This window comes from Cololabis saira, chromosome 4, assembly GCF_033807715.1.
Source record: "Cololabis saira isolate AMF1-May2022 chromosome 4, fColSai1.1, whole genome shotgun sequence".
NCBI lineage: Eukaryota > Metazoa > Chordata > Actinopteri > Beloniformes > Belonidae > Cololabis > Cololabis saira.
In genome coordinates this window covers 36,157,858-36,178,559 of record NC_084590.1, presented here as the reverse complement: position 1 = coordinate 36,178,559, position 20,702 = coordinate 36,157,858, and the positions used below count along the sequence as shown (strand labels likewise).

The 20,702-nt window shown below is 40.2% G+C and overlaps 3 protein-coding genes across 4 annotated transcripts; all 3 read right to left on the bottom strand.

Annotated features, from left to right (window-relative positions):
- Window positions 1-398: 398 nt before the first annotated feature.
- dynll2a (dynein, light chain, LC8-type 2a) lies at window positions 399-3,666 on the bottom strand. Its single transcript, XM_061719625.1, has 3 exons — window positions 3,522-3,666; window positions 2,660-2,807; window positions 399-823 (listed from the first exon to the last, which is right to left on the bottom strand). The coding sequence occupies exons 2-3, from the start codon at window positions 2,789-2,791 to the stop codon at window positions 686-688; spliced, it is 270 nt and encodes an 89-aa protein (XP_061575609.1). The 5' UTR covers window positions 2,792-2,807; window positions 3,522-3,666; the 3' UTR covers window positions 399-685.
- Window positions 3,667-3,964: 298 nt separating this feature from the next.
- Window positions 3,965-9,427, bottom strand: srsf1a (serine and arginine rich splicing factor 1a). 2 transcript variants are annotated; one of them, XR_009782503.1, is made up of 5 exons: window positions 9,016-9,427; window positions 7,459-7,637; window positions 5,785-5,957; window positions 4,847-5,613; window positions 3,965-4,434 (listed from the first exon to the last, which is right to left on the bottom strand). XR_009782503.1 is itself a non-coding variant. In XM_061719624.1 (4 exons), the coding sequence occupies exons 1-4, from the start codon at window positions 9,201-9,203 to the stop codon at window positions 5,416-5,418; spliced, it is 738 nt and encodes a 245-aa protein (XP_061575608.1). In that variant the 5' UTR covers window positions 9,204-9,427; the 3' UTR covers window positions 3,965-5,415. The 2 variants fall into 2 exon arrangements, 1 of the variants encoding a protein (XP_061575608.1); XM_061719624.1 differs by having other exon boundaries at window positions 3,965-5,613.
- A 3,034-nt stretch (window positions 9,428-12,461) lies between these two features.
- aldoca (aldolase C, fructose-bisphosphate, a) lies at window positions 12,462-20,303 on the bottom strand. The gene is made up of 9 exons (XM_061720397.1): window positions 20,269-20,303; window positions 19,050-19,185; window positions 18,691-18,902; window positions 18,523-18,577; window positions 18,279-18,439; window positions 18,111-18,194; window positions 16,764-16,938; window positions 16,472-16,671; window positions 12,462-13,146 (listed from the first exon to the last, which is right to left on the bottom strand). Exons 2-9 carry the CDS (start codon window positions 19,159-19,161, stop codon window positions 13,054-13,056), a joined length of 1,092 nt encoding a protein of 363 aa, XP_061576381.1. The 5' UTR covers window positions 19,162-19,185; window positions 20,269-20,303; the 3' UTR covers window positions 12,462-13,053.
- Window positions 20,304-20,702: the final 399 nt, after the last annotated feature.

Below are 20,702 nucleotides of genomic sequence, written 5' to 3'. Positions count from 1 at the left end.
CTGTTATAAGGTGGACGTTACTGGCTAAGATCTCTGTACGCGAGCTTTAGTTGCTCTATTGTCCTTCACAGTGAAAATCTAACAGCTGACTAACTAAACATCCCTAGAAATATTTGCACTGGTTTGTGCTGGTTCCAAAGTGTCAAGTGAGTCGACTTTTTGTGACATCTTTTTCCGACCGCGGCTGCTAAAGTTTCACCCGCCCCCAGTTGAGGTTTTTAAATCTAAATGAAAAACAATAAAAGGTGTGTGTCATGTGCGTTTCCAGATCATTGCTTTTATGATCACAAGTTAAAATCCTGATGCCCTCATAAACTGATGCACTGGGTGTGATTTAACCATAAAAATCAGTCTCAGGTTCTGCCAATACCGTTGGTGAAGGAAAGCAGATGCACCACCACATTTCTTTCCTTTATTATACAATCAAGGGCCACACTGAAATCTCTTACAACCTAGAATTTAACTGCATCAACAAAAACTACTTGAGTTGCATTCAAATGGCAACTATCAAAAAGTAAACTTACTGTAACATACATATTAAATAGTGTAAGGTCCATGCAACTGCGCACGGCGGATTTTGCATCATTATGGTATGTCGTTATTAGTGTATGGGAGACATCAGCCACCAGTGCATTTCCGATTTATGTTCAGGGAGAAAAACCCATTGATACACATCAAAAATTTATCAGCCAGACTTGAAGAGCAAGATAGCCACTTGGCCCAAGTAGAAGTAAATAAAGTGCTTTGTCTCGTGGGTGACGTAGCTGCCGAAGTTCCTCCCGACAATGCAGTGCCAGGTCGGATTATACTTCTTGTCAAACTCCTGAAAAGAAGCAAGAGGAGGACATTTTCAATATTAAATAAAATCAATCACTATTAACTACATATATGGTCTTGCATATCATGGCCAAGAGTGTGGAGGCCACTCAGGAAATCTAATGTTTTCAGCATTTTTTGTATTTTTCTATGGACTAATACATCCATGTGCCCATTCTGAACCATGACACTGGTATCACAGATCAATCGGATTATTGTCAATCTAATTATCTGCAATCCTAGCATAGGCGAATGCCCCACTGCTCAGGCTGCAAAGTTCAAAACCTTCTATAACCAACAGTATAAACCCCAAAGATCATCATGTAACAGCTAACATTTGTAATCTGAAACCATTTATAGATATAACTTTTTAAATGTTCTTTAAATTTTTTTTATGATGATCATTAAAAAGAGAGAACATTGTTTTCTCAGTCTACTGCATATCTGGTGAATTGAGTCACTGTCAGAGTAAATTAAACGCCGAGACTGAAATCATTGTGATCAGGGTTAGGGTTGGTATGATTCTCCCTCCTGCTCCGTGAAAGCTTTTTTTTTTTTCCCAGCATCCACAGTGGGGTCTTGGCCTATGTAGTGTCTCGTTGCTAGGCATCTATGAAGTCACAGAGGACACTGTTCAAATGGTATCGTGGGCTCTTAATCCTGGTTTGAAGCCTCGTGGGTGTCACAGTTGTACTGATATCTAACTGAGCTCAAACGAAGCCGAGCAAAGGACACTGACAGTGACATCTGCCGTGCTGAAGATCACACCAGTGATGCAGGGAACTGCACTGGAAGGTAAAACCAGACACACTTGCCACATTATGATACAGAGAGATATTTAATGTTAACAGATATGAGAAAAGGATTCAATTTCTCAGCTTTCATGCTTCTGTGTTAACTTTACTATGTAGGGGAAGTTTTGTTTTTGCTGTCTCTTATTAGAGATTTCATTTATAAACAACACTTCACAGTATTTTTTTTTTTTTTTTTTTTTTTAAATTAACCAGTTTAAAAACAAATATAAAAACATGATTTTCACGAGGTACAAAGAGGAAGGGGTTTTGCGGCTTTTAGGGGCCTGCCGATAACACTATTGGGTGAATGGGTAGATTTGTTTATATTTATGTAAAGAAATGGGCAGCTAATTATATATATATATATATGTGTGTGTGTGTGTGTGTGTGTAAGTAGATATATACATAGATATAGAGCAGATGCAGTGAATAGAGACAGTATAGTGTAAATAAGTATATTTATATAAATATTTATATGGACATGTGTGTACAAATATATATAATTATTCAACTACGTGTATGTATGTATAGGTATGTGTGTGAGTATAATTACGGTATATAATAATAATAATGTTATTTAGCAGTGTGAGTACAGTGTGTGAGTATTTATAAATATGGGTTAAATGATTAGTGAATGGGGGTAGGATTAAATACGTTTACACTTCTTCCTACTCCTTTTTTGCACATGTAAATTAAGATATCAAGTGTTAAAGGATGAAATTCTTTGTTTTGTTTTCTTAAACTTCTCTCGAAGTGTTTTGTTTTTTACATGTACAAAAATTTAAATAAATCAAATCAAAATCAAAGTCATGTGTGGATGTTTTCATGTTATTATGTCCGTGTAAATGTAGAGAATCCCAGAGCGTTCTGGTCACCGTTTAAACTACTTCTAAAAAGAGATTTTGTGGAGCTGGGGAATAAAACACTTCCAGCAGTGGTCTTGATCATTAAGAGCTTCATCTGCATACTGCCTGAAAATAGACCTGACAACATAAAATAGACTGCTCTTAATTCGCAGAGCATGTGTGTGAGCGGGTCTCCCGTCTCACCTTCTTGATGTAGGCAGCGATGTCCTTCTCTATGTTGTACTTCTCCATGGCCTGCGTGGCACAGTCCACGGCGTCCTGCTGCATGTCCTCGGACATGTCTGCGTTCTTGATCACTGCTTTCCTGTCAGTCATGGTTGAGGAAGGATGCCTGATGTTGGGATGAAAACATAAATAAATGGATAAAAACACAAGAGGTGCGTTCACTCACATACCTCACTGAAAAAAAAAAAAAAAAAACATTGTCACTGACTGCACGTGGTGTGCGATGGTTTTAAACCTGATTTATGGTTCTGCGTTAAATCGACGGCGTAGCCTACGGCGTAACGTACGCGGCGACGCGCTACGTACGGTGCGCGTCGCCGCGTACCCTACGCCGTAGGCACTGCGTTGGTGTAACGCGGAACCATAAATCAGCCTTAAGGCCAAAATGAATCAACGCAATTCCTCAATCACACCTAGAAAATTAAGCTCGTCGCCACAGTGTGTCTGTCGTCCTGGTGCATGCAAAAAAATGCACATTCAGAACTTGTGCTCTCCTCTTTCTGCTCATGTTTTTTACCACAAGACCATGACTTTAGCACTGCATGCATTGGCTGCGAAACTTGATACAGGTGGAGTTATATTACTTAGCAAAATCCCTATAGGAGAAAAGCATCCGAATCTAAAGAGTGAGAGAAAACTGCATCTAGTTGTATCCTCGGAAAACAGTAACGTCAACGCGGACCAATGAAATCCACGTTTCACGGGTCGAATTGCATTAAAGCGGACAGTGAAATACCCATCATATACATAATAGTAACTCGAAACCGAATATGACAAAACCGTGTAAATCAATCTTATCCAGAAGATATCTTCAACTTACCCTTTTTCTCACGCCGCCTGGGAAACGACCCCTTTTCAAAAAATGTGGATGTTGCCCACTAAGTGGGAAGGTTTAGTGGATGTTGCGGCTAATTGCTTTTAAAAGATTTACACAGTAAGTATGTAGGTAGGCTGGAGCCTGTGCTGCTGCGCTGGCCCCGCCCCCTGCTCACGCCGCGGCCTCTGATTGGCTGCAGCGCAGCATCCGCGTGTGTCGGGAGCGTTTTCCTCCAGCTGCTGTCTGCCGGCATCTTATTTCCTCCCACAATGCATCACTCACAGCACACGCAACCAGGCAGGTTTCTAATAAATAAATAAAGTCATGACGGACGAGCCGCTTCCTAAACTGAACACACACGGTGGTCGTTTCCTAATATAGGTAAAGCTGCGACATGGATCCAGTTTGACTTATTTGGAGCTCTCTTAAATGCTTTTTGGCAACTTTGTCAGAAAATACATTAACAGGGTTGGAGTCATAGTTGGGTTTGTGGTAGAAATAAAAGAAAACAAACTGAAGTGTCCTTTGTTTTTAAGTCTTTTATTGAAAATGCTAAGAGAAAGAGAGAAATTCAACACAATAAGTCAAAACTACTCCCAGATTAAACCCCCTCCCAACTTCCCTCCTACCAGGCATCTACGACTCCATCCTTTGATCCAACTTCCTGGTCGTCTGTTTCGTTTTCTCGTACAATAAAGCCATTATCACTGAAAAACTTTAAAAATATAGGCGGGGGGGCCTATAATGGAGAAAAAAAAAAAAGTTGCTCTGGGACTTCTGTTAATTAGTTCTGTAATCAACTCATTTGAATCCTCGAAATGTGCTCCCGTTCCGAGCATCCATCCTTGCCTATCCCTTCCCTAATCGATCCACCCATCCAGCTCCAAGGATTGGGATCCACTCCTCCAATCAAAACCTTGAAATACCAGGAAGAAAATCAGAGGCAGACTGTTAGAATAAAATGTCAAGATTCTTGGGCCTAATTTTTTCCACGTTGAGTACTTATGTCAGATCAAGGAATTAGAGAAAAAAAAAAAAGCCACTGAGCACAAAAACTAACACTCCCCTACATAAAAAAGACATTTTTACCATAGAGGACATTAAAGTGGGGGTTTTCACAACAAAGTGATTCTGATTTTACATCGACAGCAAAGGCGTTACACTTGTATCACAGAACTTGACTTAGGATCGATAATTCTGTCACATGCCGTGACAGCATGTTAAAAGACTGTCCATATAACAAAAGTACAGCACTTGTGGCTTTGGTAAATGACATGCATGACATAGCAACCTATCTAAATATCCAATTGATGGAATATGAAGCATACCATTGCCTCGACCTCATTCCTCCTAGATGTCCTATCCTGACCATACAAATGAAATGTGCTCCACAATGGTTTTATTCCAAATCACTTTAATCCTTCTCCTCAGATGTCTAAAGGAAGACACAAGGGTAAAATACAGTTAAACATTGGGCTTCCCAGCAAAACCAGCCCACCCGATATATCCAAAGAGAAGCTACTAAAAAATAAAAATAAAAAACCTTTTCAATTTTCAATACTTGCAAAAACATTGAGTGTCATTTATAAAACAGCTCAACATTTTTGAAGTTCAACACAGCACAATTTATAATATTGCAGAACAAAAAAAAAAAAACCCATGACGGAGGGATAGAAGGGACAAAAGGGATAAAACAAAAGGTCAAAGCAGTTGGAGAAGGAGGGGGGAAGCTGGGAGGGGACAGGGGGGGTACTACATACCAAGATTATCCACAAGGACATCGGGACATAGGAAGAAAAAAAAGGAAAAAAAAAGTAGCTGACATCTGGAGAAACTCATAAGAGGTAAAAACAGGAGGGAATACACCAAAAGGGCAAAACATCAACGGTAGTAAGATTTAGGAACGGGAACGAGAGCGGCTGTGACGAGGAGAGTAGCGGGGAGATCCTCTGCCACGACCACGGGAATTGCTGCGACTGCGGCTGGCGCTGCGACTCCGGCTCCTGCTCCGGCTACCACGGCTGCGGGAGCGCGATCTTCCGTAACTTGGGCTGCGGGGACCGTCTAATTTCACACGAATGTAAGCAGTCTCTCCCTGGCAGACACAAGAGAACTTGACATTGAAAAGACAACATTCCTGCCTCTGTTGGAAATTACAGATGGACATTTGGGCTGGGTAGTGTTAAAAACATCTGACATTTCTTTAAATACTCACCTCGATACACCAAAGAAACATTATCCACGTCAATTAAATCAGTACACATACCTCATGTGAGCGGAATTTGGTGTTGTCCAGTTTTCGAACAGCATAGGTCATGTCCTCTTTCCGTACAAATTCTACAACTCCGGTTCCATCTCTGTAAACATCAGCGTAACACACATCGCCAGCCTCCCGCATGTGGTCCTTCAGGTCCTGCCAGCTGCCGCTCTGGGGGAGACCTGGAAAGAAAGAAAATGTTGTGTTGGTTAACACAGCAACTCTTTAAGCAGGTTTTTGACTTTGTCACTTTAAGAACGACAAATTCTAATTTGTGTCACCAAACTTTAGATGAAAGATTTACAGATTCTACATTACCGTATTTTTGGGACCATTAGGTGCATATAAGAGTCTTTTTTTTTTATATATAAATGAGACCATACAAGTGGATGTCACGATTGGACAGATCCTTTAAAAGAGCACAAAGGATTTTTTTTTAGCTTTTTGTGTTTATAGATGGCTGAGGTTACGAGTTTTACACAACGGTTGGAAAATTCCTTATGTTTGGTCTCTTCTTGGTCACATTCATTTTTCTCTTCAGTAATGACTTATTTTTGAGCATCTTTAGTAGGCTTTGCTGGGAGTGAGTAAATACAAAAAATAAATAAATAAAAAACAAAAACAAACAGCAATAGTGGAGAGAAGTGATAGTTGCTGGCAAAAAGCCACCAATAACTATCCCGCATTAATCTACTGCTTCAGTATGCTCCCACCAATATGATTTTTTCTGTAATTGATACAAATGACACATGCCAGATTCTGGTGCATCATGTACTCACAAACGTGCGGTAATAACCTGTGGTTTTGAATGTGAGCCACCAATTCAAATCTTAACCAAATCAAAAATTGTATGAATAATGAATAATGTGGCTGGTCGTTGGAATATAGCCAGAGCCACCACAATTATAGCTACCACCAAAGATGTTTTTTTTCTCCCCAGCTTCTTCAGGGGGACATGCAATAAACCTAAGGACCATGAATCCACAACACACTTTTCTCCCTGCTTTTTAATTGCATGCATAATTGGTGATGGTTTGTCTTTATATTTTACAAATGAGGTTTTTTTTTAATCATGATTTTTGAACAGTAACCACATCATGACAATGAAGTAGCATGTCTTTGATGTCAAGTTTTATGATGTGAAGAGTACAGAATATCCAGAGACAAGGTGTATATAGAGCCCTTTGTTATGAAGCTTAGAAAAGCTGACAAGAAAAAAAATAAAAAATAGAGCTCACAGCAAGCAGCCATACCACCTTTTACCAGCTGATTTTAATTCTGAGAAAGAAGCAATAAAGGACAGTGTTGGCAGATCTTTAAACAACTAAATCTGCAAGAAATGTATAGAATATGAATGAATCATTTTGTTTGATATTTGTGATCTTACAATGGAAAGCAGTGGTAACTGATTATACTAACAATCGGCACGAAGATCAATTCAATGCATTATAAATAAAGTTATTTTAGTCTCTGAAATGAAATAAACGTATGATTCTGTACATTTTTGTGGAACACTGTCCTAAAGACACTTATCCAAAAACATTTACCTTTGTTACGAAAATAAGTAACTAAATCTGCATTCTTGCACAAGTAAAACAATCCAGAAGGCAGCAGGACACAGCATTTCTAAAATATTAACTTTGGATGCCAACTTAATGACTAACAAGCCCGTTGTTAGTTTACCTGACACAACAACCCTGTACTCGGAGCGTCTGGACGGTGGGCCGTATCTCCCCCTGGGTGCTCCACCGATCCCTCCAAAACCGCCTCTGGAGCCTCGACCGCTCCGAGGAAACTCCACACGCAGCCTGTAGCCATCATAGTCGTAGCCATCACGTCCATAGACCGCATCATCAGCATCCCTGTTTGGTTTTTGTTTGGGTGGGGAACAAACACATAAACAAATACAACACATATGATGTACAGGATTTGGTTGAGTTCTTCCTCACTTAGGATGGTTTACAACCAAGTGTACAACACAGCCAATAGAAAGGAGAATTGTCTCTTTTTGCAGCAGCATTCAAAGTGATACTTGAATAGTTTCAAGTATTAACTGCAACGCATGTATTTGAGATTACTGAAACCAGCAGAGATAAGAAACATGCTACTTCAACAGTCAAGTGCTTATTCCTCTTGTCCTAAGATAAATGACCAAACTTAACAATTGGTGGTATACAGGACTCTCAGAAAATTAGAATATTGTGATAAAGTTCTTTATTTTCTGTAATGCAATTAAAAAAACAAAAAAGTATTACATTCTGGATTCATTACAAATCAACCGAAATATTGCAAGTCTTTTATTATTTTAATATTCCTGATTATGGCTTACAGTTTAAGATTCCCAGAATATTCAAATTTTTTGAGATAGGATATTTGAGTTTTCTTAAGCTGTAAGCCATGATCGGCAATATTAAAATAATAAAAGGCTTGAAATATTTCAGTTGATTTGTAATGAATCCAGAATGTATGACATTTTTGCATTACAGAAAATAAAGGACTTTATCACAATATTCAAATTTTCTGAGACAGTCCTGTATGTATCTATGATGATAGTCTGACAATTCAAATCTTACATCCGAATCAGAAAGAAGTTTATTGCCAAGTAGTTTAACACACAAGGGATTTGTTGTAGTTATTGGTGCAATACAAAAGAACAAATATTAAAAGAAAAATGTACTATAGGCTACTTCATATACACATGCAGATAGCAGCCATGCAACTCGCTTTGTAAACTCTGCTAATTCACCTTGCAGACACAGTACAAATAATTCAAACTGCATTGTTTTAAAACAAATGTAAACTTCACAGACACTTTTCCATCTTGTTACTAAGCAAAATACATCCCAGTGTGAGAAACGGGTTGATGTTGTTCCTCCACATGACAGTGTTTGTAGCAAATTAGGATATGTTTTGATAAACATCCACAAACAGATTAAAAAAAGAAAAACAGCTATGTTTAACTAAACAAGAATTATATGAAGGCTGCACGACGTTCAAGGAGCAAGGGAGTGAAGTGAGGAGGAAGCAGCACGTTTCTGTGTGAGAACAATGCCGTCCAGGTGATAGTCTGATCCCATATCACCGTCCAGGTGATAGTCTGATCCCCGGCAGCACGATGGGGTCGGCTCATAAAGGCTGATTTATGGTTCCGCGTCACACCGACGCAGAGCCTACGGCGTAGCCTACGCCGTAGGCTCTGTGTCGGTGTAACGCGGACCGTGGGGCTGCACGGCTCCTTACCTGGGGTCTTCAAACTCGATGAAGGCGAAAGGCGGCCCCCCTCTCCTGTTCTTCAGGTCGATATCTCTAATTGTCCCGTACTTGTAGAATACGTCCTCCACGTCTTTGGTGCGGATGTCCGGGGGGAGATTCCCCACGTAAATCCTGCAGTCGTTGTTCCCGGCGGGGCCTCGCACTACTCCCGACATGGCTGCTGCTCACGGGCTCACGGGCGGGGGGGAGCCGTGGTGGCGGAACACGGGGATAATCACTCAGCGACTGCGAATAATTGGACGTAAAAAAGAAAAAGCAATCGAAATGGAGCGGGTTTAAAAAAAACAACAACAACGTGTGAGTTTATGAAGTGAAGAGATAAAAGTGTGGGCTAGACTCCGTCTGCACGCTCGTCTTCACGGTGTAGCGGCCTCTTCGCCCATGAGCACCGGAAACAGCGCTGCGGCGCCGACACATCCGCCTCGAAAAATAGTCCGCCCCGATACGAGCAGGTCAGACCCGGAGTAAGGCAAGGCAAGTTTATTTATATAGCGCAATTCAACACAAGGTAATTCAAAGTGCTTTACATCCACACTAAAAGCGGCAAGACATAATTAGACAGTAAATAATAAATAAAATGAAATAAAATTATGAGAAAAGAAGGTAAAATAATAAAAAGCACAAGTTGCTGATTTAAGAGTACGCTTAAATAACAAATAAATGAAATAAAATAAGAAAAGAGGTAAAATAATAAAAAGCACAAGTTGTTAAAAATAAGGGCAGTAGAGTAGGCTACAGCAGGTAAGTAATGTATTTCATTTAAGAGTACACTTCAGCAGTACTCGAGTTGTAAAAAAAATCAGGGGGGATGGTGGATTTCCTCATATGGGGACAGATAATTTGTGCTGATTACAAATAATATAATATATTACAAATAATAGCACTGACCAAAACACCTGCAGAAATACTGCAGGAATGACATAGCAGCAGTTAAATGCAGCCTTCTGTAAGCTTTAAATATCCACTGGGCTTACATCAAATACATCAAAACACACAAAAAAAAAAACAGTTTTCTGAACTTATCAATATGCCTCTGTCCTTCACAGTATAAGTAAAATGGATCACTGCAAAAACTCAAAATCTTAACAAGAATATTTGTCTTATTTCTAGTTAAAATGTCTCATTTTAGTAAAAAAAAAATCCCATTACACTTAAAACAAGACTCATCACTGGAAAAAACAACATTTTTCACCTGTTTCAAGTATCTTCACTTAAAATAAGTAGAAAAATCTGCCAGTGGAAAGAGATTTCTTTTGCTTGTAATGAGAAGATAAATCTTGTCCCACTGGCAGATTTTTCTACTTATTTCAAGTGAAAATTTACTTTAAACTGGTGAAAATTGTCAAATAAGTTATTTTTCTGGTGTTATTTTTCTGGTGATGACTCTAAATGTTGAAATAGCAGTAAAACCACATTCAATGATGAAATGACATAAGGGATGGAAAGGGGGGATGGAAGTTTTACAGGGGGGATGATTTTGACCGTTTTTATTTCAGGGGGGATGCCATCCCCCCTCATCCCCCCTCAACTCCAGTACTGCGCTTCAGTAAACAGTGATGTTTTTAGGCCTGATTTAAAGGATCTGACAGCTGGAGCAGACCTTAGGTCTACAGGAAGTTTGTTCCACCGGTGAGGAGCAGAATAACTGAACGCTGCCTCACCTTGCTTGGTTCTTGTTCTTGGGAACCACAACAAACCAGATCCAGATGAACCTCAGGGGTCTGGGAGCTTCATAGGAACTAACAGATCAACCATGTATTTTGGTCCAAGACCATTTAGTGCTTTGTAGACCAGCAGTAAGATTTTAAACTCTATCCTTTGACTCACATGGCAATCACAGTGTAGTGATTTCATGACCGGTGTAATATGGTCCAGTTTCCTGGTGTTTGTAAGGACTCTGGCGGCCGCGTTCTGGATCAGCTGCAGCTGCCTGATAGATTTCTTGTTAAGGCCTGTAAAGATGCCATTGCAATAATCCAACCTACTGAAAATGAATGCATGAATACGTTTTTCTATGTCTTGTTTAGACAGAATCCCCTTAATGCTAGCAATGTTTTTTAGGTGGTAATAGGCAGATTTAGTGATAAACTTTAGATGGCTGTTGAAGTTCAGGTCTGAGTCGATAATACTCCAAGATTTCTGGCTTGATTTGTAGCTGTCAATGACATGGAGCCAAGGTGAGCGCTGATCTTTTCCCTTTCATTTTTAGGGCCAAAAATGATCACCTCTGTCTTTTCTGCATTTAGCTGGAGACAATTCTGGCACATCCAACTCAGTGTGGCGCCCCAGGTGACCCCACTTGAAGTGCCTCCCTCCTAACACATTTTACGGTAAAAAAAAAAAAAAGGGAAATTTACTATGGTTATAAAGACGACCATACATGCTCACCAATCATACTACAAATAAATGTAAGACAAGCAACCAACTAAGAGTAACACCACAGATAATCAAACACCCCAAAAAGCAAAGAGGGTTGCAAAGTTCATAGGATCCCTATAAAGATGCAGCACCACTCACCTCTGTGGCCACTAGAAAAGCCAAACATCAAACCCCAGACTGACAGAGGTCTGTAAAAGACTTACTAGCAACTAACTACTCTCATTATGGGTAAATCCCTTTATTAAGGGAAAATACCCTGAACCCACTAAACTAAAAATATAACAGAACAATTTAAAACACATCACAGTTCATCTTCTGAGCTGTGCTCAGAACAGATCAGATTTGCCTGCCAGTTTATATCCAGCAAGTAAGTTGCTGGGACAGTAAAAAGATTTGGAGCCATCATGAAGGAAGCATCATTTGCTCTCATAATCATGGAACGTACACATGAAATCACACAGCAGAACGGAATGCAAATAATACAGATTATAGGAAAAAATGGCACAAAGACTCAACTCTTTAAGGAGCATCTTTGCATCTAAACTTCTCTTTTAATCAGAATTAGTTTGAAGATTTGTTCCGCTCTTTGCAGGACAAGCTTTCTTTTATAAAGGGACTGTTGTGTTGGGTGGGAAGAGAACAAAAAAAAATTCTAGCACTGGCGTGACAGCAGTCTGACCAGCACTTATCCAACTGGAACCTCCTATGTGATTTCTTGCTTGTGTTGTTCTCTTGGATGTAAGTCGCTTTGGATAAAAGTGTCTGCTAAATGACAGTAGCAGTAGTAGATGTTTCCTCGCATCAACACAACCAATTGAAATTAAGGGTCATCATCAGCTTGGCATTAAGGTCTGCACAAGTCTGTCAATGACACCGTCACTTGGACTGTAAGATTTAATCTTCAAGAAATCACAGGGCCACTTTATGTAGACTGAAATACAACAGTAACTGTTGTCGAGAGACATACTTACCAAGCTGTGGAAATGTAAATACTGGACAATAAATCATGGAGCAATTATTAACTTTTATTGTGTCTTATATGAAATATTTTTCCCAACATGTGACTCAGTACAGTAAACTTATCAGAAGTGTGACATCCCACAAACAAAGCAGACTTTTACAGATGAGTCTTTTTTTCCACATTACATACAACTATGTTTATCAGATTCTAGTGTGTTTATAAGAGTATATTGCTGTGAACAATAACATGATACGTGTTGCATTTACTGTTGAGCTACTGATACTCTGCTTAGGTATTTAAGCAGCAAATTAGCCCAGCGCTAATTCCATGCGTCATTTCTACTTTTTCAAGTTTATTGCTAAATTAGTGTGAAAATTAAATAATGCAAAAGTTAACTCACTTATAGACAGATTTCAGTATACTTCCACATAAAAAGCGCTGAACAATATCTCTCTAACATCAGTTACATCTATATTCTTGCAGTGGATGGGAAGTCAGTATTGTGATGTTTTAAAGCTTTAGCTCTGTTCTGATTGTCCTCATGTGTCAAAGCAGAAAACACGTATTCATTTGTCTTCATTCAACATTATGTGACCATGTGTGCCAGTATTCAGAAGAAACCTAAGCAGAACAATATATGTGACTACTTTAAAATCTTCGACACTTCAGTATGCGTGGCAGGAACCGTAGACGCGCTGGCCAGCTTCTGCACAGTTGTCACCACCAGAGTATTTCCCCTGACAGGCCAGACTGTTCACCTGTGGGCCAAGCACAATAAACAGGTCGGACATTAGGTGAGTTCATGTTTATTTTTAATTCAGTGGATGAGTGTTAAAGATTCAAGATTATTTAATTGTCATTTAGCCAACCTCCCGGTACAAGGAAATACAGTTCAGGGGCCTCATTTATAAAGCTTGCGTGCGCACAAAACAGGGCTTGAAAGATGCGCACGCCACCTTCTATGCAAAGGTTGGGATTTATAAAAAAAAACTTAACGGGAAAATGTGGGTATCTCTACGCAAACTTTGATCCTAGCGCACAAACATTTTGAAGATATGTGGAACTGGCGACGCAGGCAGTGAGGTGGTGAAATGAAGCCAGATTCATATCATACTTTTAATGTCATCACATATCAGACTTATAGATCCATGTACACCCAAGCCGGCAGTGTTATAGATCTAAGTAAGTAAGTGAGCCATTACGCCTGTATTTGCAGTAGGTACTACGTTCATATATCATACTTCCATCTTCAAATGGTATGGAGTGGTGAATAGCACCAGATTGATTATTTATCGTGACAAGGTGTGTAACAATCAGTCTAGTTTCTGAGTAAGAATATAAATTGCGTGGTGACAGCCGTGCTTAATGCTGCACAATGGATGCACCGGCACTGCTTGAGGATCGTGTAAATCAGGGGTTCTTAACGTTTCTGACCTTGGGGCCCAATTTTTTCAGTACAGAGTGGCCCGGGGCCCATTAAATATTAACACTGTATAGCAGGGGTATTCAACTAAAACATTAAGAGGTCCATTTAGAGAAAATGTATATATGTATATATGTATATATATATATATATATATATATATATATATATATATATATATATATATATATATATATATATATATATATATATATATATATATATATATATATATATATATATATTCAAGTAGCCTCATAGTTGTATCAACATCTGCATCTGACTGTTATATTAAAAAAAGTACATATTTGCCACTTAACATGTGTAACTTGAATTAAACATATTTTTTTCTCTTAAAAATAAAATAGATTTTATTTTATTTTTCAAATGCTATCTTATTTTATTTCTCTACCAGCAGTTTGAATTTCCGCTTTTCTTTGTTAATTGTCTCAACACATTTTTATAATAAATGAATATAAACACATCTTAACAATTGAACAGTTTTGCAGTTTCTCTTTCTTCCCCTCTTTTAATCTTATGCCCCCACTTTCTGTTTTTCAGTGAGAGAACTGAGCTCTAATTTCTCCTGTCAGGACTTTAAATCTGGGCTGGACGGTGTCAGGTTCTCATGCACATGAGAAGGTGCTCATTGATGAGCCTGGAACGATATTTAGTTTTAATTATGTTCATTTTGGAGAAAGCTGCTTCACAGCTGTATCTGGACTCAAACATGGATGTTTTAAGATGGTCAGTTTATTTTTCTGTGACTTCAGTTCAGACTTGAGTGGATATGTTTGATGAAAAACTTTGTGTTTTGTTTCAGTGGCGTTTCACTTTCGCACTTTGAACGCCACGGTCTCTGAACGTATGATACACTGGTTTTGTCCCAGTTAAGTGGGAAGACTGGAAGAGTGGAAAGCGCCGTCTTCCGTCTACATACACGGAGCGCCGCCTTACAACACACACACAGGCATACAAGTGTGCATATTTAAAAATAGAGCGAGGACAAAACTTAGTTTGATTTTACTTTAAGTTATTTGCATTAATAAGTTGTCAGGACTCAGTGTGTCGGGTTTTATCCGAGCCTGATCAGCTGCGACGAGCACGAGCCCGCAGCTCTCTGGCTGCTGAGCAGAGTCATTTTCCGATGCTTTTTCGAAAGCCCGAACAGTCCAGCCCAGCACACACGACAGCCCACGCATCTACCATCCTTCAGCGGAGCCGCCCCCCGAGCGGCACGACCTCCCCGACCGCGGGGACCGTTATATAATAGATCCATGGCGGGGACGCGTCGGGATAAATGATCACGCCGCGCTCGCTCGCTCTGGGCGCAGACCCAAGTAATCGATCCCTGATCCTGGCGGATCTAAACCTACTCTGTGCAAAATGAAGGATTTTCTCTGTAAATGCACACAATTTCTCTTACTATTACACGTACAGCTAGCTGAGTGTCTTCTTCTCCTCATTTGGTCGGGAGTTGCTATGCAGTCCGGCGGCCCACGCGGCCCACAAGTACAAAACAGAATTTTTTTGTGGCCCACTAGATGGCGCTCGCAGCCCAAGTGTGGGCCGCGGCCCTATGGTTAAGAATCACTGGTGTAAATGGTACGATCAGGATGGAGAGAGTATTTAGGGACCATGAAGATTTCCTGGCCCATGAATAAGCCGAATACGATCCCCTAGAGCAGTGCTCTTGGATCTATGTGCTGAACTGGGTCCAGTGTTAGACAGACTGACCCGCCGGAATCGGCGGGTCGACCCGCTCTCACATTGCTAAAAGGGCGCCGAGCGAAAATGAATTTGTCTATAAAAAAGTAAAAAATTTGCATTCAATAAATGTACAAGTCATTTGTGCCTCAAACATGGTTCTGACAAATTTAGTGGCACGGTGGCCTGGCTCGACACGTCTCATTCATCCTGACGCACAGCAGTGTAGGAAACAGACTGCAGGTGGCACTGCGCATGATCAGCAGGCATATTCATATGCAAAAACAGTCATGAAGTACTTTGCATTGACCATTGTGGCAGGGTGGAGAGGTTGATGGGACACGCACCTGTGTCCCATCAACCTGAGTGGCTGCCGCGCTCTCCACCCTGCCTGCCTTATAAGGGAGCTGGACAGCAGCGGAGGGGCGGATGGAGCTGCTGCTGAGGAGCTGTGTGTGCTTGTGCACGTGCGTGGTGAAACTTCTGGTCTAATAAAAAGGGTCTGCACGAAACGCCGTGTCTCTCCATCCTTCGGTCGGCCCCGGTAGCACTCGCCCTGCTACAACCATTCATGTCAGAAAGTGGGCGTGTAGAGGGCGGGATATGAGGCAAATTCAACTGCGCAACCTTCCAGGTGGACTGTGATTTAAAAAGAGAACATTGCGTGCAGGTGTGCGTGCACACGGTTTTATAAGGGATTTATCAGGATTTTTTTGTGCGCACGCCATTTTCGGCTTTTGAGCGCACGTACACTTTTAGAATGAATCCTACACACTCTTTTATAAATGAGTCCCCAGCACAGCCCGTCCATAGACAACAAAAAAACAACAAACAAATAACATGGGTAGAAGGTGCCTGAGGCTGCAGCCGTGGGTAGGCGCCGGCCTTTCATTAGGTAAGAACAAGATAACACTTGGAAAGAGGAGGGAAAAAAAGAAACACTGTAAAGATACCTCTGCTCTCTTGATGAACTGCTCAGTGGCCACTTTCTCGTTCTCTTTGTGTCCTCTCCAGGCTCTGAGTGCGGACGCCTGCAGGGCTCGGCCGAAGGAGAACGTTAGGATCCAGGGTTTAGGCAGGGGGCAGTTGTTGATGGCATTGAGGTTGACAGAAGCCTCCTCTTCACTCTGACCTCCTGAGAGGAAAGCAACTCCTACAGGGAGTAAGAAAAGAAAAACATTCATCTCTGTTTCTAAAGATTATATATATTTCAGTTTAATGTCATCCAGACGCAGTTTGACTGACCTGGAACAGCTGGGGGAACAGTGCGACGCAGGGCAGAAAGTGTTGCCATGGAAACCTCCTCCGGGCTGTACTTGGTGGGGCAGCTGTGTCCGGGAGTGACCATGTTGGGTTTGAGGAGAGTACCTTCCAGGTACACGTGGTGGTCTGACATGGCCTTGTACACCGCAGCCAGGACCTGGATCACAGAAAATATTTTACCAGAGACGTCAGGTTCGTACACGACTGGAGTTTTCATTCTCTATCTCCGGTCATGCTTTTTCCTCTTTATTCCCACCCATGAAATAAGAAACACAGTTTCCTTCAGCATCGGGGCATAATGTTACATAAAATAATAAGTAAATACAAGTTTATTGAACAACATGTCAAACTGTACCCCTAATTTTTTTTTTTTTTTTAGAAAAAATAAGAAAAATAAATCCAGAAGCAGTGTGAAGAAATAATAAAATCAAAACTGCGTCCATAGAATTTAAGATACGAAGCAGCAACCAGATGGTGCCAATTAATTTTTTTTTGATTAACTGATTGTCAGCAAGTGTGAACATCTCTTTATAAACATACGTTTGTGCAGTTTGCTGAGCTGGAGCCTTCATGTATGTGTTAACACACTGCCAAGGGGGAAAGGCATCAGCAATGATCTTAGAAAAGTAACAGTTGTTTTCTTTCAGTCTGTAAAAGTTATGATGAGAATATGACTTGCAGTATAGAAACCATTAATTCAGTGTATGGGATTAATGTCTGTCTGCTTAGAGGCTAAAATTAACCCTTGAAGCAGGGGTCAATTTTGGCAAGGAGGACAATAATGGAGGAATGGGGATTTAGGTTTGTTTAGAAGGAACAGAACCTGATTGATTTACAATCTCGGAGCCATCAACAAACTACTGATGCAATACGGCAATTATCCCAAACTCCAGTGCAAATCAAAACAACAGTGGTTGAAAAAAAAAAAAAATTATCCGTACGTCGCAGCTCACTTAAGTGAGAAGTTGACGCAGGATATTAAGACAGCGCTGCATAAATAATTACCTGCAAACAATATCCTAAAGACAAATGTGCAATATGTCCTAAGTGATTGATAACATTTTATATAAAAAAATTACATCAAGTTATTTATGCTAAAAGATATTCTACAAGCGTTTAACAATTACAATTAAAGAAGTGTTCTCAGTCTACTACTTCTGCCCTTTGGGTTATAGTTTGTCAAATAAATTATGTTTTAAGATTTCACCAGATTTCTCCAGATTTTTGGACATGGTCAGGATTTTCTTTGATCTTTTGAAGGATCAACTAACACTTTTCCATATGAGTGTGTCCGTTCACAAGAAAGCAAGCAAGAAATCAGAAACCCACCTTCTCGGTGATGTGCTGGCAACGTTTCAGGTCATGATCGCCATCAGGTAAAATCTCTGGCTCTATGATGGGCACAATCCCGTTCTGCTCAACAACAAAAAAAAGATCAATTAAAGCAGGTCCTCTACAACACAAAGATCTATAGAAAGTCAGTTACAGAGTTTTCACCTGCTGGCATATACTTGAGTAGCGTGCAAGGACGTTTGCATTTTCCGTGATCGCCAGTTTCGATGGATTGGATTCACTGATTTTGAGCACACAGCGCCACTTTGCAAAGACAGCTCCATCTTTTCTATACTGTGCGCAGCGATCAGATAATCCATCCAAACCTACAGAAAAAAAAGAAGTGCTGTGATGGGGATCTCCAGAGATAAAATTGTTATAATTACAATTTCAGCAGCGTTTCTCTGACCCTGAGTGGTGCTTTCTCCACTTGTTCCTGCCAGAGGGACAACACCTTTATCAACCTGAGGAATAAGGAATAAAGAGAGCAGAAATATCTTAAATGACTCGCTTGTATTACTATTATTATTAGAAAAACAAACACATGAACATTAAACTTGGTGAAATGAAGGATGACCTTGACCCCGACCAGGATGCCCCTGTCCTTGATCATTTTAACGAAGGGAACACCGTTATCAAAGTGCTGGTACAGAGTCTCGTGGAAGAAGATGACTCCTCCGATGCAGCTGTTGATGCGATCATCTGCACTGAAGAGGATCTGGCGATACTGCCTGCGGTTTTCCTCAGTGTTCTCCACTCCAACTTGGGCCAGCCGCTTGGCCATGCTGCCTGCAGTTAAAATATGATTGATCATGTGCATGTGAAATGTCTGGGTCCATGTTTTGGGACTGCGTGGTTTTCAGCGTTTATAGAAAATACACTCATTTATGTGCCAATATGCCTGTTTAATGACAGTAAAGAAGCATTGGTACAGACCCACAGACTCATCTGCAGCCAGGATGCCTTTCCCCGGAGAACATATGCGTAGAGCGGTCTCGTGGAGGTCCCTCTTCTGCGCCTCGGAGAGTGTTGGGAACTGGTGCGTCATCCTGTGACTGATTCTCTGAACAGCCTTTGGTAAAAGATGTTATTTTGTGATTATTCACTCCCTGGCACGAGGAAGGGGGCAACGGCTACGACACTCATTTGGATGCAAAATGTCCTATGGATTCAATTTAATTTAAGAAATTTGCTTCTTCATCTCTCCTTTATGAAGACAGAGACAACAGATTTGTTAGAAGTAATATATTTTTTTACTGGGTAATGAAACATAGTTTAATTGATTTATTGATTTAATTGATTGCAATTTTACTTGACTCTTGAGTCCTTCCTATTTTCCGATTTAGTCTCTTCCAGTGTTTTTTTTTCCAATTTTCTCTTCAATATTTTAAGATTTTCCAGTTTCACTCTCTAAGCCTGGTGGTGCGAACCCTTGGCACCTGTTTTATTCTCCATGCTTCCTGATCTGAACAACGATGCATGTCAGTGTTTTGATGTGTTTTCCTTGTTTGGCTTTAAGGGCTAATAAATTAAATCCAGGCATCATGATGAAAGATTAAGGTTTGAAAAACCTGGCACGCAGTGCAAATGTCGGAAAGTGCAAGGGGACCATAAAACTTTAAAGCTGGAATACTCGATGATAGTAAAAACAAAAATTCCTTCAATTAACTATATGTTTAGAACACAAAATAGATGCAGCTCATATATTCCTTGACTTTCTTATTACAGTCGTACAAGTTGCATATTGTCAGCGTCTTGAAATAAAATAATGGCCTCAGTGATATTATTCTTAAAATTTCCAGAAAACAGAATAAAATAAGCCAAATACAGAGTTTAGTTGTTTATGTTGTTAGAAAAACTTGAAAATAAATGAGGCCATTATATCAAGAGGGTGCCAATATTGAAAAGGAGATGAACAATATAACAGAAAAATAAAAGGCACAAACAGGATTTTGCGGTCATATATGAAGTGTCAATTTAGAAAAGCTGCATGTAAAAACAAAAGAAAACTCAAAAAGTCTAAATTAGATTAAAGCCAACGGTAAAAAGTTTGCATTGAGAGTCAGTAAAATAAAACTTTGATTTAGAAAAAGACATTTGCCAATAATTGGGGTTTTAAAGAAAGGAAATAAGACTTAGTAATAAAAGGTTTTACCTGAGAGAAAAAGTCAGAAGTGTCGCCTCCACGGATGTGATGATCAGTGATGGAGTGTCGCTCTCAGATCTAGTTTGTATCCAGCTGAAGTGTGTCACACCTCTGGGCGGGGCTCCGACACCCACCGTTGCCCCATATAAGTTAGAAAATCTTGATGATTCATTGTTCTATCCAAATACTTCTTTTTTACGCAACTCCTCTCTTTCTTTCACTCTTATGCAACCCCATTCCAGATTTTTATAAAGTCACTTTGTAAAAATGTACTAAATCAGGCGTGAACAGGTTGTACTGAGAAACTTTCTCTTTCAGCTGTGATCTACAAGAACTACGGTTGCTTCACTATTTTGGATCCAAAATTTGAGTGTTGTATTCTGTTGCAGAACTCTTCCCATATGGCAACCTAATTTGATTATTCAACCATTTCCCGAGGCGTG

What these genes read in the sequence shown, in the direction of transcription:
- aldoca (XM_061720397.1), bottom strand. Translation starts at nt 19,161, where the DNA reads ATGACGCACCAGTTCCCAACACTCTCCGAGGCGCAGAAGAGGGACCTC. An exon ending in GCATCCTGGTCGGGGTCAAG is followed by an intron (nt 18,578 to 18,690) that starts GTCATCCTTCAT and finishes CTTATTCCTCAG; the next exon opens with GTTGATAAAGGTGTTGTCCC. An exon ending in TGGAGAAAGCACCACTCAGG is followed by an intron (nt 18,440 to 18,522) that starts GTCAGAGAAACG and finishes TTTTTTCTGTAG; the next exon opens with GTTTGGATGGATTATCTGAT.
- dynll2a (XM_061719625.1), bottom strand. Translation starts at nt 2,791, where the DNA reads ATGACTGACAGGAAAGCAGTGATCAAGAACGCAGACATGTCCGAGGAC. An exon ending in TCGCTGCCTACATCAAGAAG is followed by an intron (nt 824 to 2,659) that starts GTGAGACGGGAG and finishes GCTTCTTTTCAG; the next exon opens with GAGTTTGACAAGAAGTATAA.
- srsf1a (XM_061719624.1), bottom strand. Translation starts at nt 9,203, where the DNA reads ATGTCGGGAGTAGTGCGAGGCCCCGCCGGGAACAACGACTGCAGGATT. An exon ending in ATCGAGTTTGAAGACCCCAG is followed by an intron (nt 7,638 to 9,015) that starts GTAAGGAGCCGT and finishes AAAACCAAACAG; the next exon opens with GGATGCTGATGATGCGGTCT. An exon ending in CCAAATTCCGCTCACATGAG is followed by an intron (nt 5,614 to 5,784) that starts GTATGTGTACTG and finishes TGTGTCTGCCAG; the next exon opens with GGAGAGACTGCTTACATTCG.